The 21,982-nt window shown below is 63.2% G+C and overlaps 4 protein-coding genes across 13 annotated transcripts; 2 read left to right on the plus strand and 2 right to left on the minus strand.

The window, feature by feature from the left end:
* Positions 1–955: 955 nt before the first annotated feature.
* Positions 956–5,059, minus strand: CENPX (centromere protein X). 7 transcript variants are annotated; one of them, XM_025361941.1, is made up of 5 exons: positions 4,978–5,059; positions 2,101–2,152; positions 1,885–1,938; positions 1,544–1,632; positions 956–1,470 (listed from the first exon to the last, which is right to left on the minus strand). In XM_025361941.1, exons 1-5 carry the CDS (start codon positions 5,011–5,013, stop codon positions 1,456–1,458), a joined length of 246 nt encoding a protein of 81 aa, XP_025217726.1. In that variant the 5' UTR covers positions 5,014–5,059; the 3' UTR covers positions 956–1,455. The 7 variants fall into 7 exon arrangements, with proteins under 7 accessions (XP_025217726.1, XP_025217724.1, XP_025217727.1 ...); XM_025361939.1 differs by having other exon boundaries at positions 1,748–1,938; XM_025361942.1 differs by having other exon boundaries at positions 1,559–1,632; positions 4,978–5,040.
* Positions 5,060–5,426: 367 nt separating this feature from the next.
* LRRC45 (leucine rich repeat containing 45) lies at positions 5,427–13,607 on the plus strand. The gene is made up of 17 exons (XM_025362179.1): positions 5,427–6,004; positions 6,420–6,481; positions 6,839–6,909; positions 7,154–7,332; positions 7,529–7,657; positions 9,043–9,155; positions 9,531–9,589; positions 9,819–9,896; positions 10,474–10,609; positions 10,684–10,761; positions 10,844–10,955; positions 11,058–11,128; positions 11,548–11,640; positions 11,999–12,091; positions 12,523–12,696; positions 12,776–12,923; positions 13,066–13,607. Exons 1-17 carry the CDS (start codon positions 5,785–5,787, stop codon positions 13,260–13,262), a joined length of 2,013 nt encoding a protein of 670 aa, XP_025217964.1. The 5' UTR covers positions 5,427–5,784; the 3' UTR covers positions 13,263–13,607.
* Positions 13,608–14,123: 516 nt separating this feature from the next.
* Positions 14,124–16,659, plus strand: RAC3 (Rac family small GTPase 3). Of its 3 annotated transcripts, none has more exons than XM_025362324.1 (6): positions 14,124–14,258; positions 14,859–14,930; positions 15,183–15,300; positions 15,419–15,481; positions 15,908–16,071; positions 16,154–16,659. In XM_025362324.1, exons 1-6 carry the CDS (start codon positions 14,224–14,226, stop codon positions 16,212–16,214), a joined length of 513 nt encoding a protein of 170 aa, XP_025218109.1. In that variant the 5' UTR covers positions 14,124–14,223; the 3' UTR covers positions 16,215–16,659. The 3 variants fall into 3 exon arrangements, with proteins under 3 accessions (XP_025218109.1, XP_025218108.1, XP_025218110.1); XM_025362323.1 differs by having other exon boundaries at positions 15,908–16,067; XM_025362325.1 differs by having other exon boundaries at positions 14,146–14,258; positions 15,183–15,304; positions 15,369–15,481; positions 15,908–16,067.
* Positions 16,660–18,493: 1,834 nt separating this feature from the next.
* DCXR (dicarbonyl and L-xylulose reductase) lies at positions 18,494–20,328 on the minus strand. Of its 2 annotated transcripts, XM_025362468.1 has the most exons (8): positions 20,253–20,328; positions 20,071–20,168; positions 19,472–19,626; positions 19,334–19,376; positions 19,157–19,256; positions 18,997–19,061; positions 18,804–18,921; positions 18,494–18,676 (listed from the first exon to the last, which is right to left on the minus strand). In XM_025362468.1, exons 1-8 carry the CDS (start codon positions 20,302–20,304, stop codon positions 18,573–18,575), a joined length of 735 nt encoding a protein of 244 aa, XP_025218253.1. In that variant the 5' UTR covers positions 20,305–20,328; the 3' UTR covers positions 18,494–18,572. The 2 variants fall into 2 exon arrangements, with proteins under 2 accessions (XP_025218253.1, XP_025218252.1); XM_025362467.1 differs by having other exon boundaries at positions 18,494–18,921.
* Between the last annotated feature and the right edge of the window lie 1,654 nt (positions 20,329–21,982).

Genomic DNA, 21,982 nt, shown 5'->3' on the forward strand with positions numbered 1-21,982 from the left:
CTGCGTTCTGGCCCTGGCCCACCCCACAGCCAGCCTCCCCAGCAAGTCTGATGACTTCCACAGGCTCCCAGGGCTTTCAAACTGACCTACTGAGGTGGGCAGAGCGGGGAAGGGGTGGGTCTCAGCAGCTGTGCCTTCCCGGAGCCAGTGGGGCTCAATCAAGGATGAAGAGGCTTGCCTCAAAGTTGTCTTTGGGCACCAGGGCAGGAGAGAGGCTGGGCTGCCTCTGATGGGTCCCACGGGGCAGCTCTTGTGCTTCCCACCCTGACTCCCTACCCCTTCCCCTTCCTGCGTGGGGCACCGGGATGGTGCTCAGCTGAGAGCCCCTGGGGTGCTTCCAGTCCTGGGCTCTGACGAGAGAGAAAGTGAGGTGGGCTGGAGGGGAAGTGGCCAAGGCTCTGCCCACTTCCCAAGCACTGGCACAAGTGGAGCTTATGCCAGAGGCCCCTGAGAGTCAGAGGGCAGCCAGACTTGGGCGGGGCATCCAGGCAGGTCCCACAGCCCTGTGTCTCCAAGGGTGGGCAGAGGGCATGGCCTGAGGGGGCTGAGCTGCACCCCCACGCACTGCTTGGGACCGGTGTCGGAGAAAAGGGGAGTCCTGTTCTTCATTTCAGCAGGCCCTTGGGCCAGTCTCTCTCACCCTGTGCGTCTTGGTCCTGCCTGTGGCCACTGCCTGCGGCCACAGGAATATTCCTGGAAGCCACTGCCCACTGGTGGCAGCTCCCGTGGCTGCCCCAACCCCTGAGGCAGGAGTAACATTTTCCAGGCGGGTGGCCACATGCACGCGGTCCGGGTTCCGCAGCGCCTGGGGGCGGGGCCGAGTCACTCGCACACATGCTGTTTGTTAGTGCGTCCTCCTGGTGCTTTGCTTTCTTACCAGGAGTGGAAGGGCGCACACGGGGAGCGAGGCTTTGAAGCAGTTTGACTTTGGTGATTAATGGCAAGAAGGCCAAGCTGGGAGAGACAGTTTTGATTTATTGATGTTGCTTTGTGAGAACAAATTTATAGCCGGGGGAAGCATCTTCCAAGGGGAATATCGCATGGCTGGAAAGGTCACATGCCAGCTTTGATGTTGGGTGGCAGGAATGTGGGCAGGAGGCGGTGCTGCCAGCCGCTGTTTGTCAAACACACAGGCTACCTGGTGGCCGGGCCTTTCCCAGCACCTGCCTGTAGGACCCTGGGTGGTACGCACACTGTTGCCCCAGGGAGGAGAGGCAGGGACTCCCCAGGTGCTGCCCCTTCCCACACCAGTGTCCCCACTGGACACTCCGAGGGCAGCAATGCACTGCAGTCCTGCCCCTTCTGCACAGGCTGGAGACACCTGGGGATCTTGTTTGAATCAACTCAACCCCTCAGGTCCTTCCCCGCCTGTTATCAGAGACCGCTGGAAACACAAGGCCTGTTTCTGTGGACCAGGGGCTCCTCTGGGGGTGGCCTCAGCCACGGCTGAGATCCCTAGAAGTCCAGGAGCTGTGGGGGAGAGAAGTGCTTAGGGCCAGCCAGCTGGGCACCTCCACTGGCGCCGCAACCCACGCTCACCCACCAGCTGCGGGAGCACCTTCTCCAGCTGGTCCACATCCACACGGAGCGTGTCTTCTGCCTGGGCCTGCCGCACCCCGCGGACTGCTGCTTCTGCGGTGAGAAACGCGAGGTGGGGGATCTTAAACCCGAGCCCAGCGAGGGCCTCAGCCTGGGCCGGTGCCCCCACCCACACCCACGGGCAGCCCCCAGAACCAGGCCACAGCACCTGACAAACAGGCTCAGAAGACCCAAGTTTAGGACCTTGTGGGAAACTGGGAAAAACACATCTTGGTTTTCCCGCTGTGAAAACACAAAAGGAATCCGGGACGCGGTGCCCGGAAGGAGCGTGGGCCCCGGACTCACCCACAACAAAGATCTTCAGCAACTCCGCCATGAGCTGCAGCGCGTCCCCACTCACTGCAAGGCAGGGGAGGTCATGTGGGACCCTCACCCACCGCTCCGGCTGGGGGCTCCAGACCTACCCCCGCCCGCCCCAGGCCTTGGCCCTGCAGAGTTGCAGGAAAGGGTCTCTGAGGACAAGTACGGGGACCCACCTCCTGCCCACACCCCTGCCTGTACCTTTGGTCTTGTCATCCTTAAAGTGCAGGTGCAGCAGCCTGCTCACCAGCTCCTGGAAGAGAGGGGGTGTCAGCCAGGCCCCACCCTCCCCCCGCACCCCCGGGCTGGTGATCATTCTGGGTGATGGTGGCTGTGATTTCCGGCTGGAGATGCCCTCTGTGCTTGGGCTTCTCCCAGGGCAGGGGACGAGGGCCAGCCTAGTGGTTAGGGTGGCAGAAGCTGGAGAAGCAGGATGTGTGGGCAGCTCCACTCGGGGCGCCAGGACTCTTCGCAAGGTCTGTGCAAGGAGCCTCCCTACAGTGAGTGGCCGTAGACACGGGAGCAGCCCTGCTGCTGGGGCTCCAGGGAGAGTGGAGAAAGGCCTCGTTGAGTCTGGCCTGATCTTGTACTCCCATCCCCGGCAGAGGGCCATGGCTCTGCTCTCCTTGTGGAGAGGCAGGGAAGGCAGAGCCCAGGTTGGGTCTGGAGGCTGGAGGTGGCTGCTCCCAGGTGGGCTGGACTGAGGGAGTGCCACCCGTAAGGCCTTGCTTGTGCCAACTCTGTTCTGGGTGCCGGGTCAGCTCCACCAGTCCTGCCCTGGTGCTCATGATCCTGCAGGAGGTGCTGGTGTCCTGGGGGTACAGAGCTAGGCTGTGCCAGCGTGGTCCGCAGGCTGGAGTGAGGGGTGGGCCAGACGCTGAGGGCCCAGGGCCTGATCAGCTCTCCGTGGCAGGCAACTGGGAGTCCTTTCTAGGTTTTTTGTGGAAAGCAGCACTGGCATTTGAAAGGACCACTCTGGCTGCCAAGCCCGGGGTAGGGGGAAGGGAGGGGGCTGCAGAGCCAGGGCCTTTCTGCCTTCCTGATGGACGGAGGACAGGGACAAGGGAGGAGTCCACGCTGAGACCCCAAAAGGACAGCACTGCTCTGAGGAGATGGGGGGCTGTGGGCATGTGTATTTTGGAGCCAGGACGCAGGAGCTCAGTTTGGGATGCACTGTGTGTGAACACAGGAGCTATCCACACAGAGTGGCGGGTGGCAGCGGCAGTGGTGGCGGCCGAGACTCAGGAGGGCAGCCCTGGGTGGCTGGTGGAGCCACGAGACTCAGTGAGGCGGCCCAGACCAGGCACTGGCCCACAGTGGCTGGGAAAGGAGCCAGCATGGAGCGTCCAGGGCTGGGGGCAGGGGCAGTGGGCGCCCAGGAGCCCAGAAACAGGCACTAACCTGTGAACAACCGGCCAGGCCGCCAGCGTCGGCCACAGGGAGGTCACAGCACCTCACCCAGAGCAGTCCAGCAGGTGACAAGCAGAGCATGGATGGGTGAAGCCCTGAGACGCGGGAGGTGAAATGTTCCCCAGCAGGGGGCAGCAGGGTCCAGCATCCCGGCTCGTCCTGAGCCCTCGCCGTCCCCTAGCCAGGGTCCCAGTCACCACCCGCATGAGCTCAGCGCCACCTGCTGGTCCTTCCTGCTGCTTACAGCCAGCAATACCGGAAAGGCACCAGAAAACGTCCAGAAGGCACTACCTTCCCACCTGCTCCGGGACCCCACGCCAGAGAGTGGCGGATGCCGGGGCTGCCTTGACAATCCAAGGGGCTGCTCCGTACACCGGCAGTGGCCTCGGAAGGCAGGCCCAGCACTGGGGCGGTTGTGGGAGGGCCTGGGACACACCCAGCTTTGCCTCATGACCTGTGGGCGCCACACCAGGGCTGCAGGCCCCCTGCTCCCCGTCGTCTTCACACTCATCCTCTGCAATGACCACAACTCCAGCTCTGGCCAGAGCCCTCGGGCCTCTAGTTGTCAGGTGGGCTTGATGGAGAGAACACATGACCTCCTGGGGTGTGTCCCCAGTGCCCCCTCTCCAGCAGTGGCCTTTCAGCTACTCTAACCTGGTGGATTCTCCCAACCACCCAGTGAGGTGGCCCAGGCCTCAGTGACTTTCTCTTTCTGAGTTCTGGCGAGAATCTTCAGCAACTCCACCAGAGTGCCCCACACTGACCCCCTGCTGTCTCGGGTGATAAAGAAGGGCCCGATGCAGGAGAAACAAAGAATTCTCCCTGCTTCTACAGGACTTCCCTGAAGTCCTCCCCCCAGGATGGGTTCACAAGGGCCTGAGACCCTCCCTTCCCAGGCCACAGAGGCCCACGAGGCCCTGCTGACATTGAGGAAGCTCAGTGCCCAACCTTCAGGTAGAGCAAAAGAAAGAAAGGCTCAGAAACCACTCTGCCTGCACCGATGGGACCCCGCACATGGACTCTGCACATGGCACCCTGTGAGAGCTCCACTTGCCAGGGGCAGGGAAGAGCGGGGCACGCCTTGCAGCCTGGGCGGATCCTGGCTCAGACGGCCTGGGTCTGACCCTAGCTCTGCTGAGTCACTTAACGCCCCCGTGCCTCAGTTTCCCCACTCGCGGGTGGGGTTAATCCGTGTCAAGTGTGAGTAACGTGGAGTACCGAGGAAACCACGCGTTCCTAGCCCAGTGCTGGTGCCCACTAGGGAGCAGGCAAAAGGGAAACCACTGTGCCTGGCGGCTAGGGTAGGTCCTGCCGGCTCCTCGGGCTGGATGGTCTCACTGTCCCCGTCCTGGGGCCTGATCTCCCCTTAACAGGAGACCCCAGGCTCAGGGCGCAGGGCGGCGGCCCAGCTCGTCCTCTCTCTTCGCCGGCTTGGACTCCGCCATGACGGCGCCCACCCCTGCCTGTTTCTGCAGACCCTCTCCACCTTCCCGCAGCCCCGGCTGCCCCACGCGCCCTCCTACTAGCTGCGAGGCGGGGGTCGGAGTCTGAGAACGGGCCCAACCTCAAAGACACAGGTGGGCGGCGCGGGGGCTGGCGTCTGGCCCTCACGCTTGGGGTCGGGACGGAGCGTCCACACCTGCCTGGCCCCTGCCTCCCGGCCCTCACCTTCCGGAAGCCGGCCCCAGCTCCGGCTCCCTCCATGATCGCAGCATCGAAGCGCGCCCTCCGGAACCCCGCCCCTCCAGCCAATGAGAGCAGAGCGCGCCCTCGGAGCCCCGCCCCGCTCCCCTAGCCAATGAGCCCGGAGCGCCTTCTCTCGGAGCCCCGCCCCAATGTCTCAGCCAATGAGGCCGGAGCGCGCCCTCCATCAGCCCCGCCCTCACGTCCCTCAGCCAATAAACCCGGAGCGCTCCCTTCCGGGACACCACCCTCACACCCATCAGCCAATGAGCCCGGAGCATGCCCCTTCGGGGCCCCACCCTCATGCCTCTAGCCAATGAACCTGGAGCGCGCTGCCCTCTTTCAGCTTGCGGCCCGAAGGGCGCGCCAGTTCCTTTTTTTTCATTGGCCCGCACCGAGGGCTGCCTGTGCAGAGCCTGCTGGGAGTTGTAGTTCCCGCGGCCTCTCCCGGGGCGCCTTGTTCTTCCTGGATACTGAGGCCCCGACGCGGCAGTCGCGAGGGCGGGGGTCGGGGCTGCAGGCGCGGCAGGACCTGGAGGGGTCGTGCGACGCGCCTGCCTGCTTCCTGCACGGGTAGTCCCCAAGCACTGCGGGGCCCCAGCCCAAAGCGGACCTTGACTACCGCCCAGCCCCCGCGCTCCAGGACCTCTCGCCCGCAGAGCCCACTCGGATTCGTCTGGGTCGGCGGAGGCCCCGTCTGCCGTACCCGGCGCTGGGACTGCTCCGCACCGGGCGGCTCCCTTTAAGCAGCTGCGGGAGCATGCGGAGGAGGCCCTGCCGACCCCGCGGGTCATGGAGGAGTTCCGGCGCTCCTACAGCCGCCTGTGCAGGGAGAGTGGGGCCGAGCCCCAGGAGGCTGTCCTGCAGCAGCTGCACCAGCTTCCCAGGGGCCGGCTGGACCTGGCCACGCAGAGCCTGACGGTGGAGACCTGCAGGGCCTTGGGCAAGCTGCTGCCGAGGGAGATGCTGTGCACGGAGCTGGTCCTGAGTGACTGCATGCTCAGCGAGGAAGGTGGGCAGGCGCGGCAGGGTGGATCCCTCTGCTCCTTAGCTGCCCACACTGTTGCCTCGGCAGCCCCAGAGGTCGCTTCCTCTCCAGGCTCTCCTCTTTCTGTGCCGCAGTTAAAGCGAGCAGGGGCGCCCCTTCCTGCACCTGGGAGTAGAGGACAGTTCCTCTGTAGGACAGGGGAGAGACCTTAACATGTCTCGCTTAGCTGGTTCCCCGCGTGCTGAGCCGGCTTGGTGCCTGACAGGGGCTGCAGGTGTTTCAAACATGACTTCACAGCGAGACTCTTGGCCAGCGCCAACCCAGACCACCGGGACAGTTGTCCCTCCCTGGGTCTAGGGAGCTGCCCTGAGAAGGGGCCAACGGGGAGGATCTTGGGGTCAGGAGGGGCAGAGAGTGACCGCTGGCCCCCCTTACACAGGGGCCACACTGCTGCTCCGAGGCCTGTGTGCCAACACCGTGCTGCGCTTTCTGGACTTAAAGGTGAGAGACCTGCGCTTTTGAGTGTCCGAATGTGCCACCCCGGCAAGAGGAGAGGGGGAAGATGCCAGGTGTCAGGGGCCGGGGGTCTGGGCAGGTGGCTGGAAACTGTGAGTCCCCAGGCTGTTCTCTGATGGCCTCCTGTGTGTGACCATCCCCGGAGCAAGAGTTCATGTCGGCAAACAAGCCGGCCCTTGGAAGTCCCCTGAAGGCAGGGAGCCCAGGAGCTGAGGGAGGCTGCACCTCCCTGCAGAGTGCACCCCAGCCTTGTCCCCTGGCTGACCAAGGCCCTTGGGGCATGGGCGGGAATTCAGAGCCAGTCAGGGCACGGGAGTGACTGACGGCCTGTTTCTCTCCTAGGGCAACAATCTTCGGGCCGCAGGGGCTGAGGCTCTGGGAAAACTCCTCCAACAGAACAAGTCCATTAAGAGGTGGGGGGTGGTCCGGACCCACCATCACCGCAGGCCCTGTCTCTGTGGTTGAGGATTGGCCCCAGGGCACATGGCTCTGCAGCCCGAGTTCCACACTGCCAGTTGCCCGTGTTTCACATACGCTGGCAGGGAGTAGTCAGAGGCTCCGGCCCATCAGACCCCAAGCCCACACCTGTCCCTAAGCCCTGGACCCCACAGGCCAGGCTGTCCCCTAGGCGAACTCTGGTTCCTGCCCCTCCTGCAGCCTCACGCTGGAGTGGAACAGCCTGGGCACGTGGGATGATGCCTTCGCCACCTTCTGCGGGGGCCTGGCGGCCAACGGCACCCTGCAGCAGCTGGACCTCCGCAACAACCAGATCAGTCACAAGGGCGCTGAGGAGCTGGCCCTCGCCCTGAAGGGCAACACCACCCTCCAGCAGCTGGGTGAGGCCTCCCAGGCGCCTCAGGCTCCTTCATCCCTCTGAGGCTGCCTTTGCTCTTGGAAGTAAGGGGCTAGGGGACTTGCCTGCGTTCCTGCTCTGTTGACCACAAGGCAGTGCCCCACAGGGAAGCACCCTGGCCAGGCCAGCTCCCCCTCTGCCAGGTGCATTCTGTGTGGTGACTACAGGTTTCCTTCCAGACCTGCGCTGGAATAACGTTGGCCTCCTGGGGGGCCGGGCCCTCATGAACTGTCTCCCCAGCAACAGAACCCTGTGGAGGCTGGACCTGGCTGGGAACAACATCCCCGGGGATGTCCTCAGAGCCGTGGGTACGGTGCGGGGCTGTGTGGAGCGTTGTGTCAGCCTTTGACAGAGGCCCGTCCGCTGAGGTCGGGGTGCTCGGCTCAGGACTGGAACTGATGAGGAGAGCAGCCTGAGCGCCCAGGGGAAGCGGGAAGGAGCAGAGGGGTCGTGGGGCACCTGTTTGGCACTTGATTGGCGTTGACCACACATTGGCATTGTCTGAGGCGCCCTGTGCTTGCTGAGTTCTTACGACCTGTGCAGTGGCGGCGTGCCCATTTCACAGCTGGGAAAGCTGAAGCCGTGTGGCTCACAGCCCTGGCCTTGATGGCTTTGCTGATGTTTCAGGTGGCCCAGGCCTTGGCCAGGAAGGCTCCCTGGTCACCCTGAGTTTGTGGCCCTGCATGTGAGTCATGAGAGGTGGGGCCGCCTGGCCTGTGTTGGCCTCCACATTCCCTCCCACCAGCGACCCCAAATCCTTGCAGCTGATGTCTCAGCCTTAGGCCCCAGTGCCCCAGACCCAGCTGAGAACTTTGCCAGGCCCTGTACTCCCTAATCCACGCACAGTGGCAGCCTCTTCCGGCCCCTGTACTGAGGGCTCACCCCTTCTGCTGGCTCTGCCTGGCCTCTGGCTCCAGCTGCACCGTCCCTGGCTTTGCCTCAGTGCTGCCCTGGGTGTTGTCATCGCTCCTGACCTCTGCCCCCTAGCCACACGCCACCCAGATCTTTCCAGAACATGAGCTGGGCACAGCGTTCGCCTCAGCATTGTGCGGTGCCCCTTGACCTTTGGAATGGTGGCCAGATGCCCCAGGATGGCCCTCGCCTTTTGCGGTGTAGCAGCCCCCACCACCTCTGCCCCACGTGTGCCCGCACCCCCCAACACCAGGTGCCTCCTGCTCACAGCCCCAACCCCACAAAGCACCTTCCACCCTCATGCACTGAGGGGGCACCCCTGACTTGCCAGGAGAGACGTTGCCCTACAAGGCGTAGATTCCCAAGCAGCCAGCTGCCGGGTGCAGGGCTGGTGGCCACCAGCCACTCCTGAGGCTAAGCAGCTCCGGGGTGACACAGCTCCGTGTGTGTGTGTGTGTGTGTGTGTGTGTGTGTGTGTGTGTGACTGAGTTCGCTCTGTCACCCAGGCTGGAGTACAGTGGCGCAATCTCGGCTCACTGCAACCTCCACCTCCTGGGTTCAAGCGATTCTCCTGCCTCAGCCTCCTGAGTAGCTGGGATTACAGGTGTGCAATACCATGCACGGCTAATTTTTTGCATTTTTAGTAGAGATAGGGTTTCATCATGTTGGCCAGGCTGGTCTCGAACCCCTGACCTCAGGTGATCCGCCCACCTCGGCCTCTCGAAGTGCTGAGATTCCAGGCATGAGCCCCTGCGCCCGGCTGACACAGCCCCTTCTGCAGAGCAAGCCATGGGCCACAGCCAGGACCGGCTCACCACCTTCCAGGAGAACCAAGCCCGCACTCACGTCCTCAGCAAGGAGGTCCAGCACCTCCGGGAGGAGAAGTCCAAGCAGGTGAGAATGGCGCCTTCACTGACCTTGGAGCTGCTCGTGGCTGGAGGGCCTGGCCATGTCCTGCCTCCTTCGGCCCCGTGGTCTGCCCACCTTCCCTTCCTTGGGGCCACAGAGCCTGTCTGAGTGGCTCGTACCGGGAAGGAGGGCGGCCTCCTGGTCTGATCTCCTGCAGGTGGGCTTCCTTGGGGAGCTGGTGTCTGAGCCCCAAGGCCTCCCTCTACAGGAGCCACCCTTCCTGTGAAGGAGACAGGGCGCTGTGGGTGGAGTCCTTTGCTGCCTTGCTGTGTTGGTGGGCGCCGGCTCTCCTTCCCCCGAGAAGGTCGCGTGGACAGGCTGTAGGTGCTCTGACAGGGCTGTGGCTGTCTCTGTCCCCAGTTTCTGGACTTGATGGAGACCATTGATAAGCAGCGGGAAGAGATGGCCAAGAGCAGCAGGTGAGCGGGCGCAGGGCAGGGGCAAGACAAGGCTTCAGGGATTGGGTCCTGGCTCAGACTCAGATGGGACCAACCTGAGCCCACAAGTGAGACCACGAGGTGGTGGCTGGAGGCTCAGTGCCCAGGCGACCGTAGATGCTTAAGGAACAGCAGCAGCTACCAAGGCCAGAGGGGTACAGGAGCGCTCTGGGGTTTGGGTTACTCTCTGCACCCTCCTCTCTGCCCACAGGGCGTCGGCAGCCCATGTAGGACAGCTTCAGGAAGCCCTGAATGAGAGGCACTCCATCATCAACGCTCTCAAGGCCAAGTAAGTAGGGGGTGGCTCAGGATACTTCAGAAACGTAGGGCCGGGCGCGGTGGCTCAAGCCTGTAATCCCAGCACTTTGGGAGGCTGAGATGGGCGGATCACGAGGTCAGGAGATCGATACCATCCTGGCTAACCCGGTGAAACCCCGTCTTTACTAAAAAAATACAAAAAACTAGCCGGGCGAGGTGGCGGGCGCCTGTAGTCCCAGCTACTCGGGAACCTGAGGCCGGAGAATGGCGTAAACCCGGGAGGCGGAGCTTGCAGTGAGCTGAGATCCGGCCACTGCACTCCAGCCTGGGCGACAGAGCGAGACTCCGTCTCAAAAAAAAAAAAAAAAAAAAAAAAAAAGAAACGTGCCCACAGCGCAGAGGAGGGTGGTGTGAGCCTGTGTGCAAGTCCTGTTTGCAAAGTAGAGGTGGGAAACGGTGAGGCTGGGGCAGTAACCCAGAAGCCTTCCTGGAGGAGGCGGGTGCTGGCTGGAGTTGACTAGGCGCCCAGCAACAGTGAGAGCAGCGAGGACTTTGTAAGGCACGTGAAGCTCCAGCCGGGGCGGGGGTGCTGCCCTTCCTTTCTGCAGGCTGCAGATGACGGAGGCCGCCCTGGCTCTGTCAGAGCAGAAGGCCCAGGACCTGGGGGAGCTCCTGGCCACAGCGGAGCAGGAGCAGCTGAGCCTATCGCAGAGGCAGGCCAAGGAGCTCAAGCTGGAGCAGCAGGTGGGTGGGCGGGCTTGAGACGGGTGGGCGGCAGCTTCGTGACCCTCACTGCCCATACCACGTTCCCCTCCCAGGAAGCTGCGGAGCGGGAGTCTAAGCTCCTCAGAGACTTGTCTGCTGCTAATGAAAAGAACCTGCTTCTGCAAAACCAGGTAGCTGTGGGGGAGCCAGGGAGCCCAGGGTGGGCACGGCAGGGCCGGGCTGCAGCTTCCCTCTCTGGTGCCGGCTTTCCAGGTAGAGGAGTTGGAGCGGAAGGTCAGGTGTCAGCAGGAGCAGCTGTTCCAGACCAGGCAGGAACTGACCAGCACATCAGCCGAGCTGAAGATGCGGGCCATCCAGGCCGAGGGTGGGCATGGGCAGGCCTGCTGTGGAAGGGTTGGGGATGGGCACCCTGGGGACAGGGTCCCCCAGGGGATGCTTACACACGCTCTGCCCCCTGGGCTTCCAGAGCGCCTGGACATGGAGAAGAGAAGGTGCAGACAGAGCCTGGAGGACTCGGAAAGCCTGCGCATCAAGGAGGTGCCCTCTTTGTTGGCCTCATCTGGCCTCTAACGCTCCTCAGCTTCTGTCCTTGGCGTCATGCAGGTGTCCCCAAAGCACATGCCCGGTGGGAGCTCCCCTTGCCAACCTGGGGTCACTGGGTGGCCGTATTTTGCCAGCCTGAGCGGATGTCAGACCCAGAACCTTCTACTGGGGCTGGGAGGGGACCCCGGCCATGCCTCAGCCGTAGTACAGGCTGCCGCTGAAGAGATACCAAGCCCCACCTGTGCAGCGTGCGCATGCTAGGGTAGTTTCCTGCTAGGCCACCCGAGGCAGTGCTTTCTCAGAATGAACAAGGTTCCCAAGAGACGCCTGCCTTCCAGGGTGAGGAGTCCATGGGGCAAAGGTAGGGAGGCCCGGCTCTCCAGCCTGGCCCCACAATTCCTGCCCCTGAGCAGGTGGAGCATATGACCCGGCACCTGGAGGAGAGTGAGAGGGCCATGCAGGAGCGGGTGCAGAGGCTGGAGGCTGCTCGCCTGTCCCTGGAAGAGGTGAGCGCCCACCAGGCAGGGCCAAGCTCTGCCTTCACGCTGGGCTGAACAAGGCAGGCACCCCTGATGTTCACCACCTCAGGACCACAGAGACCCCTTCCTGCCCTCAGAGCCTCATACGTCCCACTTTGGGGACCCACCCACCATGTGCCCAAGAAGCTAGAGGGACTTAGGTGGCATTCGGGCTCCGTTGGCCGTAGGCACCTTGCCCAGCGAGCTAGGTGGCAGAGCAGCTGCGTGGCCCTCAGGAGGCTGGCAGAGAAGAGCTCCCCTCGTTGGGGTTGGCTGGATGGGCCAGAGAGAGAAGGGCCTTGGGCCAGGGACAGGAGAACGCACTGGCAGGTGACCGTCTATGTAGGAGTTGGGCCGAGTGAAAGCAGCGGCACTCAGCGAGCGTGGCCAGGCGGAGGAGGAGCTGATCAAGGCCAAAAACCAGGCCCACCTGGAGGAGGTGAGCCACACAGATGTCCGCCACCCTCTACGAGAGCCAGGCTGCCCAGCATCACGGTCCACATGCAGACTCCAGAGCCGCGGTCTGAGTGGGGAGGCGGGAGTGTGGTGTTGAGGTCAGATCAGCACACCCTGGACACTGTTGGGTTGGCTTCAGCCTTAGATCAGGGCCTGAGAGAGTGGAAAGGTTTGGCTCATCTCTGCAGCCTGTGACTACACGCATGGAGGGACTGGAAGGGTGGTGTGACTGGAGAGGGAGGAGGGGAGCCCAGAGGGCATCTGGAGGAGGTGGCTGCCAGGGGAGCAGGTTCAGAGTCGCAGTAACTAGAGCAGCCAGTCCTGCAGAGGGGTGGGGTCGTGCCCATGCAGACATTCCCTCAGGTGAGCTCAGGCTGAGCCCCTCATGCTCCGTGGCGGCTCCTGTGCTCACAGCGACAGCGTCTGGCTCACCTGGAGGACAAGCTGCGACTGCTGGCGCAGGCACGGGACGAGGCGCAGGGCGCTTGCCTGCAGCAGAGGCAGGCGGTGGCCGAGGCCCAGACCCGGGCCACCCAGCTGGGCCTGCAAGTCGAGAGCCTGCGGCGGCGCCTGGAAGAGCTGCAGCAGGTAGCCGGGGCTCCAGCGGGGGGCCCCAGACGTGCTAGCCCGACCCCTCACCTCACTCCCCAACCTTCGTGCCTGGCAGGAGCTGAGCCTCAAGGACCAGGAAAGGGTGGCCGAGGTGAGCAGGGTGCGCGTGGAGCTGCAGGAGCAGAACGGCCGGCTGCAGGCAGAGCTGGCAGCTCAGGAGGCGCTGAGGGAGAAGGTGGCGGCCCTGGAGCGCCAGCTGAAAGGTGAGCCAGACCCTCGCCCTCCCGCCGCCCACTGGTGGGACGTGAGGCTAGCCAGAGAGCGGGGCTGGCCAGGTCTCCCGTGCTGAGGCCATGCCACGGTGCGCTGGGACTGCGCCCGCTCACTGCGCTCCTTGCCCTGCAGTGATGGCGAGCGACCACCGAGAGGCGCTGCTGGACAGGGAGAGCGAAAACGCGTCTCTCCGGGAGAAGCTGCGGCTCCGGGAGGCGGAGATCGCCCGCATCCGGGACGAGGAGGCCCAGAGAGCGAGCTTCCTGCAGAACGCCGTCCTGGCTTACGTGCAGGGGTCCCCCGTGAGGACCCTGAGCCCCCCAAAGTGAGGCAGGCCGGGAGGACCCGGGCGCAGCAGGAGTACATCAGGCGGCGCCCGAGATGGACCGGGGGCCGCCTCCCGCCCGCGCCGCCCCTTGAGACCCGGGTCGTCTGTTCCACGCGGGGGTTGCGGTGACTGGAGGTGGTGCCGCGGCTGCCGGGCGATCCCGTGGGAGGCGCCTGGGAAGGGCTCCCTCGCTGCCCCTTCATCCCGGTCGACGCCACCTGGAAGCGCACCAGGAAGGGGTCCCGCGGGCGCGTCTCCCCCTCGCCTTTTGCGATGTCACCGTGAACGCTGCAGCCGCCTGCGCGCGGCGGGGTTTGGAAATACAGCGCGTTTGCACTTTGTGATACATTCTGGCCCCGCCTCTCCCTCCAAACGCGCGACCCTCCGTGCCTCTCTCCAAACGCGCGGCCCTCTGCCCCCAGCCCTGCAGGGAGGGCCTGCCGGGGTGCGGCCGTTCGCCCCTCCTCGCCGCTGCCTGGAGGGACGGGAGGGCCGCTGGGACTGTCCGTTTGGGGGTTCGGGCGGCTGCAGACCCCGGAGTTCCCAGCTGGCTCCCGGCGGCAGGGGGCGGGTCCCCGAGAACGCGCAGCGCGCGCAGCTGTCCCCGCTGGGTCCAGGTCGCTGGGCTCTCTCCGGCCTGCAAGGCGCCCCGAGGGACCTGCAGGAGACCCCCGGGCAGGGGACGCGCTAGAGGCGGGGGCTCGGCGGCTCGCGCAGCTCTGCCCGGGTTCGGGCGGCCCCGCCCCCAAAGCCGCGCGGCCGGGCGCCCCCCACCCGCCCCCGCCCCCGCCCCCGCCCCCGCCCCCCGCCGGCCGCGCTCGGCTGTCTCCGCGCCCGGCGCTCGGCGGCGCTCGGCTGTCTCCGGCCGCTCGCTCGGCGCTCGGGTCCGCGGCCGCTGCGGCGCCGGGCATTTCTCCGCAGCTCGGCTCGCGGCCGCGCCCGCCGCCGTCCGGCCCGCGCCCATGCAGGCCATCAAGTGCGTGGTGGTCGGCGATGGGTGAGTGCGCGGCCCGGAGGTCGCTCGGCTGGGCTGGGCCGGGGGGGGTCGGGGGCTCAGGGCGCCGCCGGGGCGGGGCGGGGGTGGCGCCCGGGTCCTCGCGAGGCGGCCCCGCAGTACCCCGCCCGAGCCGCGTGCGCCCCGGGGCCGAGGAGGGCGGGGTGGGGCGGGGTGGGGCGGGGCGGGTTCCGCGGGCCTCCAGCTTGGGCCCACCTGATGCTGCCCGGCTCCCGTCCGGGCTGGCTGCCGGCGAGGCGGGGCCGCCGCCCTGTCCTCCCAGTGGGTGGGGCCAGGCCTCTCACCTGGGCTGAACCCTTCGCCGGCCCCACCCTCCCCTGCCGCCACCCTCGGAGTCGGGGGCCTCTGCCTGGGGCCCCAATGTTGGGCGCGCTGCGCCCCCATTCACCACCCCAGCCCCCGGAGCCCGGCCTGCCCTGGTCGTCCTCCAGCCCTAGGTCGCCGCGGATCTGGTGGGCTGGGACCCCCGTCTCCACCCCAGACGCCCCTAACTCGCCTCTGGCTCCTGGGGAGGGGGTTGCCCTTGCTGGGCAGAGGGTCCGAGGCCGGGCCTGGGAGCCACGTGGCTTGCCCTGTCCGCAGCGCCGTGGGGAAGACATGCTTGCTGATCAGCTACACGACCAACGCCTTCCCCGGAGAGTACATCCCCACCGTGTGAGTGTGGGGGCTTCCCCGGAGAGCACAGGCCCTCCGTGTGAGTGTGGCATGGGGGATTCATGGGCAGGATCTCCCCTGGGCTTCCATGTCGGCTCAGGTGGCCCTGTCTCTGGGCTTCCCGGCTGGGGCTGAGGTGCTGGCTAGAGTTCTAGTTCCGTGCAGAGTTGTGAAACCCAAGACACAGGCCGGCAGGGCCAGGGGTTTCTGGGACCCCTCCGAAGCCCTGACCCTGCCCTCACTACTCTGCAGTTTTGACAACTACTCGGCCAACGTGATGGTGGACGGGAAGCCGGTCAACCTGGGGCTGTGGGACACGGCGGGGCAGGAGGACTATGATCGGCTGCGGCCACTCTCCTACCCCCAAACTGTAGGTGACAACGGGGCCAGCCCCGGGAGCTGGGTGGGTCCCTGAGGTCGTGATGAGGGAGGGAGCAGGGCCCTGGGGAGCCCTTGACCACTCCACCAGGCCCCACCTTCTTCCCAAGGACGTCTTTCTGATCTGCTTCTCCCTGGTGAGCCCGGCCTCCTTCGAGAACGTTCGTGCCAAGGTAGGGCAAGGCTGGGGGCCCCTGTGGGGGAGAGGGCTTGCTCCAGAACCTGCCCGGAGAAGTTGTCCTTTAGAGGCAATTGAGATACGGTTCTGCCTGGAGTAGGCACATGGGGTGGGGTCTGAAAATGACTGTGGGGGCTGATGGGGTGGCGTAGTGGTGGTGGGCACAGCTCTCAGAACGGAGGGGCTCTCTGTCTGCTGAGGATGGGCCTTGACTGGGAGGCCCTGGGAGGTCTCCAGGTTCCCTGGCTGCATGTTTTTTCTCAATATCTCCCCACCAAATCCGCCCCTGGTCACCCCTTGAAGGAAGAAGAGCCAAGTGTAGCTCTGGAGCAGTGGGGAAAGTCCCGGAGGGCCGTGACTTGCTCAGGTGGGGCTGGGGTAGCAGACTCCGGGCCTGGGGTCAGAGCGTCTGTCCCTGCAGTGGTACCCGGAGGTGCGGCACCACTGCCCCCACACGCCCATCCTCCTGGTGGGCACCAAGCTGGACCTCCGCGACGACAAGGACACCATTGAGCGGCTGCGGGACAAGAAGCTGGCGCCCATCACCTACCCACAGGGCCTGGCCATGGCCCGGGAGATTGGTGGGTAGGCGCAGGCGGCCTGCAGGGGAGGGGTGGGGAGGCTTCGCCCTACCCCACCCTCATTGTCTCCCCTCCTCACTGCCTAGGCTCTGTGAAGTACTTGGAGTGCTCAGCCCTGACCCAGCGGGGCCTGAAGACAGTGTTTGACGAGGCAATCCGCGCAGTGCTCTGCCCGCCGCCAGTGAAGAAGCCAGGGAAGAAGTGCACGGTCTTCTAGAGCCCTGGCACCCCTGAGCCTGAGGGCTGGCGGGGAGCAGCCCTAGACGTGTCCGCTGTTGTGTTGAGACGTGTGGTGTCCCTGAGTTGGCTGTGGGGAGCAGTGAGGGTGGGCAGGGGGGAAGCATGGGGATGAGGCTGGGCGGCAGGATCCTGTCCTCTCTGCTGCCTCATTCTGGGGTGTGGCTCCAGCCTTCCCTGGCCCCCGCTGGAGGCCAGGAGGGAGCAGGGTCTCCCTCAGGGCTGCAGGGGCAGGTGCAGGGAAGCCCCAGGATGGGCTTCCCTGGAGGGGGAGGGTGGGGGGGAGTTCTGTCCATTGCGCCCCGAGGCGGGGCGGCCCCTTCTTATTTTATACAATAAACATTCTCCACCTACACCTCTTGCCTCTCACTACCTGCCCTTCTGCCCTGGGGCGGTTTGCTCCTAATTCCCCCAAGTGATGGTGCAGAGCAGGTTGTCACCCCAGCCGCACCTCACCTCGGAGCCGAGTTCCCAGAGGGCAGCACTAAGCTTCCTCCACCCCACCCCAGGGAAGAGGGGCCTGAGCTGCTGAGCCCCCAAAGCAGCCGACCCAGATCAAAGCAATAGCTAGTGCATTGAGCCCTTGGGATGTTTGCTTGGCTGTGTACAAGGCTCCCTCAGGCTGATGTGCGCCTCTGGGAGGGCACCTGTCGGGGAGAGGCCGGCCTGGTTCTCAGGCAGCTCCTGTTGTGCTGACTGGGACAGTCTGAAAAGAGGCTGAAGCAGGTCAGGCCTCTCGGAGCCCCATGGGAGCCAAGGCAGCCTCCCCCCATCCCTCGGCTCCTCTGGCTGGCACTGGGAGTAAGGGCAATCCAGGCGGAGGGGCAGGGTGGAGGAGGGCATGGAGGTCGGGGTGTGGTGTGGAAAGCGAAGAGAGCAGCGACCCAGCACAGTCTGCTGACGCTGAAGCCAGAAACGGTGGGCCCCGAACCATGGTCCCGGGCATGGAGTCACTCGGGATTGGAGGGTGCCCTGAGGGCCACCGTCTGCTTCTGCCTGGTGCTGTGTGGGGGCAGCTCCTACTGGCTCAGGAAAGCCGACTGCGGAATTCTCAAGAATTTTGCTAGCCAGTTGTTAATGATCATTAACAATTAAATTATAGAAGTTTACAATTTGTGTTATTAAAAGCAAAATCAACAAACATCACTTCCTAGTTATTTCTGCACACAGGACTGTTTTCTCTGCCCCGGGTTATGTACATCTGCGGCACCTATGGACACAGACACCACATAACGGGGTGCTGAGGGCATCTCTTCCAGCTCCCCATTCAATGACATCTAACTGGTAGCTTGAAATCAGCTGTGGTGGGAGTATTTACACCATGGGAATTGGCCAATTCTTCACATTGGGACTTGATTTACAGTTACTTGTCTAGACTTAAGATGATTAAAATGTAGATTAGACTTCAGGATGCTGTGTCTGCTCATTACCTTGTGAACAGCACAAGTTGAGGAAATGCTCTTCTAGTATCCAAAAACCATCTGATTCAACACAGTGGCTCAGGTCACTGACGAAGTGGAGAAGCTTGACATCCTCCTTGTTTCCCTTTTGTCTTACTCATTAGCTTAAAGGAAGAGGAGCCAACCGTATACTCACAGAGCGGGTGATCAACAAGCACACACTGGGCCGGGCGCGGTGGCTCAAGCCTGTAATCCCAGCACTTTGGGAGGCCGAGACGGGTGGATCACGAGGTCAGGAGATCGAGACCATCCTGGCTAACACGGTGAAACCCCGTCTCTACTAAGAAATACAAAAAACTAGCCGGGCGAGGTGGCGGGCGCCTGTAGTCCCAGCTACTCGGGAGGCTGAGGCCGGAGAATGGCGGGAACCCGGGAGGCGGAGCTTGCAGTGAGCTGAGATCCGGCCACTGCACTCCAGCCTGGGCGACAGAGCGAGACTCCGTCTCAAAAAAAAAAAAAAAAAAAAAAACAAGCACACACTGTCTCACCCCAGAGGTTCTGGACAGGTCCAAAGGCCAACCTTGCTGAAATTCACCACCCTCTTTAAGAGCTGGCCTTTCACCACCTCCTACCTCCCTGACAGCAAACTGGCCAAGCCTGAAGACCTCAGGAGTGGGAGCCAGGCTCCGCCTTGGATTGGAATATGAATCTCATGGGTCTCTGCCCGCATTCCATACCAGGCTCCAAGCCCCCAGCTACCTGCTGGCAGCCTAGGAATAGCACATAGCCTGGGCAGCAGAATCAGGTTTATTGGAGGGATTGGGGGTAGGATGGGCACGCCATGGGGTTTGAGGTGTGTGGAGGGAGCTCAGTTGGCCCAGAAGCCCCCTTCCACCGGCAGAGTGGAGCCCGTGGTCATGCCGCTTCGGTCACTCAGCAGAAAGAGGATGGCATCCACCACATGCTCTACCTCTGTGGGCAGGGCGGGGGTCAGGGGCATAGATGAAGGAGGCTGTCGCCCATCTTTCCCTCCCACCCCTGCCCAGGGCACGCACAGGGGCTGCTGGCACCACGCTGGCTGATCTCCCACCTGACTCACCAGCAAACTTGCCAAGTGGGATTCGGTCCAGCATAGTCTTGGCCTTGCAGGGGTCACTCCAGGCGGCCTGGCCCATGGGCGTCATCACCACTGTGGGGTTTACTGCATTCACTCGGATCTACACCGGGACAGCTGGGGTCAGCAGGGTGAGTGGGGTGCCCTAGGTTGGGGGAGGTACCCCAGCCCTGCTCACCTTGTGGGGCCCGAGCTCTAGGGCCATCACCTTGGTCAGCATGTCCAGGGCACCCTTGGTGGAGCCTGTGAAGAGGAACCCAAGCTGGCTGTGGCTGGGGTTGGTGATGCGGGTGAGGCTGGGGTGGGGGTGGGGCTGAGGGCACAGCTGGGGTACTCACAGTAGACGCTATGGTTAGTTACTGCCCGCTGGGAGCACTGGCTGGAGATATTCACGATGGCCCCCGGGGCTCCCCGGGCTATTAAGCCCCTGGCCACGATCTGAAATTGCAGCGAGACCGTGAGGCAGAGCTGGCACCACTTATCAGAATTCCCGTCCAGTCCGCAGGGCAGCTCACCTGTGACACCTGGATGACCGCACGCAGGTTCACTTCAAAGGATCTAGAGGCCGAAGGACAGACCCTGGTCAGAGATTAGGGCTGCTGCCTCCTCCGGGACAGCCCCTCCCTGAGGTTTCTCCGCCCTCACAGGCTCACCTGTCAAAGGCATCCTTGGTGACCTCCAGGAAGGGCTGCAGCAGGGCGACAGCGGCGTTGTTCACCAGCAGGTCCACGGGGCCCACGCTGCCCAGCGCCCGCTCGGTGGCCTCCCAGTCACCCAGGTCCACGCACACGGGCTCTATCCCCGGGCACTGTGTGTATCAGGGGGCAGTTACCAGAGGCTCTGTGCCCACCAAGCGGCACAGCTGGGGACTGGGGCTGGTGACCTTTCAGCCGGACAAGGAAAGGAGTTAGGAGTTCCGGAGGTGTCAGGACTGTGGGGCCAGCAGCCAGGCGCTGCCTCCGGCCGGGTCACTTCCTTCCTGCTCCCGAGCGACTCCTGCCCGGGGCCTGCTCCGCAGCCATTTCGGCCTCTTTCTGAGCCCGGGGGCCCTGGCAGCTCTGCCGGCCGCCCGACCGCCCACGCAGGCCACCAGCCCCGGAAGACGGTGCGAGGGCGCCCAGGCCGCGGTGAGAAGCGCAGCGCCCGCGAGGGGAGGCGAAGTCGCGCACGGGGATACCGCCCCCGCTGGCTGGCGCCCCCTCCTGGCTCGCCGCCTCGCCGCCTCGCAGCCCTGGGACCCGGCGGGGCCTACCTCGCGGACGAGGCTGTCAAGATCCGCCTGTGTTCGGCTCACGGCCACCACCCGCGCGCCCGCCGCGTGCAGCGCCTGGACCGTGCCGCGCCCGATACCTGCCAGGAGCGTGGCTCAGTGAGGGCATCCCCTGCCCGCCTCTGCCCTCCGCCGGCCTTTACCGACCTTTCCCCGCCGCCCACCTTTGCCCGCCCCGGTGACCAGCACCCGGCGGCCCGCGAGACCCAACTCCATGTCGGCACAGTCTCCGCGCCGCCTACTGGGGCCGCCGGACTTGAAGGTCTGGCCACGGTGGGCGGGGCGGGGCGGGGCCAATGGCAGGGCGGCCTTCTGATAAGGGGCGGGGACATTCAAATAGCTGCTCCCCACTGCGGTGATTGACTGAAAGGAGTGGGCGCACGGGAGAGGGGCGGGGTCTCCGCTGCCGCAGGGACGGGTCTTTTTTTTTTTTTTTTGAGACAGAGTCTCGCTCTGTCGCCCAGGCTGGAGTGCAGTGGCGCGATCTCGGCTCACTGCAAGCTCCACTTCCCGGGTTCACGCCATTCTCCTGCCTCAGCCTCTCGAGTAGCTGGGACTACAGGCGCCGCCACCTCGCCCGGCTAGTTTTTTGTATTTTTTAGTAGAGATGGGGTTTCACCGTGTCAGCCAGGATGGTCTCGAACTCCTCACCTCGTGATCCGCCCGTCTCGGCCTCCCAAAGTGCTGGGATTACAGGCGTGAGCTACCGCGCCCAGCCCAGGGATGGGTCTTTTGAACTGCCTGGTGTGACCCATCCTCCGTGCTTGAAATCGATTTAGTGGACCCTGGCTAGCGTATTTTCCCCTGCCAAGATTATTGCAAAAAGACGATGTGGTGGTTAATGTTAGAAGGAACGTGTGGTTAATATCAGGAAGAACACGTGAAATGGAGAATTCAGGGCTAACATTTCTTGTTTTGTTTCTAAAAACACCCACATGTCCTAAAAAGTGTCGCCTGTGCCCATTATCCCTCAGGCTTGACAGCAGGACACCGCTGGCTCACTTGTAAAGCCAAGGGAAAGAATTTGAACCACCAAGTACATCTGGAGAAGACACCAATGTCAGCAGAGCTCCGATTTCATCTGTGGGCGGAGGATTACCTAGGTGCCAAGGCAAGAGACTGAAGACGCAAACTGTTTCAGTATAATAAAGAAAATAGTTAAAATGAAAATAGTCATAATACAAATTGGATATAAAAATGATCATGGATAATTATCAATCATTAGTACAAACATTAATCATTGGCTTTTAATATTACTCTTTGTTGCATTACTAATATAACCTAGGAACAATGTGAGAAGTGACCTAGAAGACAAGAAGTGAGCACTCTGTCACGCCCGCATAAGGGCCGCTTGAGGGCTCCTTGGTCAAGCGGTAATGCCAGTGTCTGGGAAGAAGACACCCGTTACTTAACAGACCGCGAAAGGGAGTCCCCTCTCCTTGGAGGAGTCAGGGAACACCCTGCTCCACCAGCTTCTTGTGGGGGGCTGGATATTATCCAGGCTCGCCCGCAGTCATCCGGAGGCCTAAACCCCTCCTTGTGGTGGTGTGCTTTAATGGTCACGTTTCTTGTCCACTTTCATGTTCCTCCCGTACTCCTGGTTCCTCTTTAAAGTTCGTAGCAGATAGTAGTGGAAGAAATAGTGAAAGTCTTAAAGTCTTTGATCTTTCTTATAAGTACATAGAAGAAAATGCTGACGTATGCTGCCTTCTCTCTGTTTCAGCTACTTAAAAGGGAAGGACCCCCCGTCCTATGATCACATGACTTGCTTGACATTATCAATCACTTGAAAGAGTCACCCTCCTTACCCTGCCCCCCTTGTTTTGTATGCAATAAATATCAGTGCGTGCAGCCATTCGGAGCCACTATTGGTCTCCGCGTCTTGATGGTAGTG

This window comes from Theropithecus gelada, chromosome 16 (assembly GCF_003255815.1).
Source record: "Theropithecus gelada isolate Dixy chromosome 16, Tgel_1.0, whole genome shotgun sequence".
Classification (NCBI taxonomy): domain Eukaryota; kingdom Metazoa; phylum Chordata; class Mammalia; order Primates; family Cercopithecidae; genus Theropithecus; species Theropithecus gelada.

What these genes read in the sequence shown, in the direction of transcription:
- CENPX (XM_025361939.1), bottom strand. Translation starts at nt 5,013, where the DNA reads ATGGAGGGAGCCGGAGCTGGGGCCGGCTTCCGGAAG. An exon ending in CTTCTGAGCCTGTTTGTCAG is followed by an intron (nt 1,633 to 1,747) that starts GTGCTGTGGCCT and finishes TTCTCACCGCAG; the next exon opens with AAGCAGCAGTCCGCGGGGTG. An exon ending in AGAAGGTGCTCCCGCAGCTG is followed by an intron (nt 1,471 to 1,543) that starts GTGGGTGAGCGT and finishes TCTCCCCCACAG; the next exon opens with CTCCTGGACTTCTAGGGATC.
- LRRC45 (XM_025362179.1), top strand. Translation starts at nt 5,785, where the DNA reads ATGGAGGAGTTCCGGCGCTCCTACAGCCGCCTGTGCAGGGAGAGTGGG. An exon ending in ACCTGCTTCTGCAAAACCAG is followed by an intron (nt 10,762 to 10,843) that starts GTAGCTGTGGGG and finishes CCGGCTTTCCAG; the next exon opens with GTAGAGGAGTTGGAGCGGAA. An exon ending in CCTGGAGCGCCAGCTGAAAG is followed by an intron (nt 12,924 to 13,065) that starts GTGAGCCAGACC and finishes CTTGCCCTGCAG; the next exon opens with TGATGGCGAGCGACCACCGA.
- RAC3 (XM_025362325.1), top strand. Translation starts at nt 14,224, where the DNA reads ATGCAGGCCATCAAGTGCGTGGTGGTCGGCGATGG. An exon ending in TGCGTGGTGGTCGGCGATGG is followed by an intron (nt 14,259 to 14,858) that starts GTGAGTGCGCGG and finishes CCCTGTCCGCAG; the next exon opens with CGCCGTGGGGAAGACATGCT. An exon ending in GGCCATGGCCCGGGAGATTG is followed by an intron (nt 16,068 to 16,153) that starts GTGGGTAGGCGC and finishes CTCACTGCCTAG; the next exon opens with GCTCTGTGAAGTACTTGGAG.
- DCXR (XM_025362467.1), bottom strand. Translation starts at nt 20,304, where the DNA reads ATGGAGTTGGGTCTCGCGGGCCGCCGGGTGCTGGTCACCGGGGCGGGC. An exon ending in TTGACAGCCTCGTCCGCGAG is followed by an intron (nt 19,627 to 20,070) that starts GTAGGCCCCGCC and finishes TGATACACACAG; the next exon opens with TGCCCGGGGATAGAGCCCGT. An exon ending in AACTAACCATAGCGTCTACT is followed by an intron (nt 19,062 to 19,156) that starts GTGAGTACCCCA and finishes TCCTCTTCACAG; the next exon opens with GCTCCACCAAGGGTGCCCTG.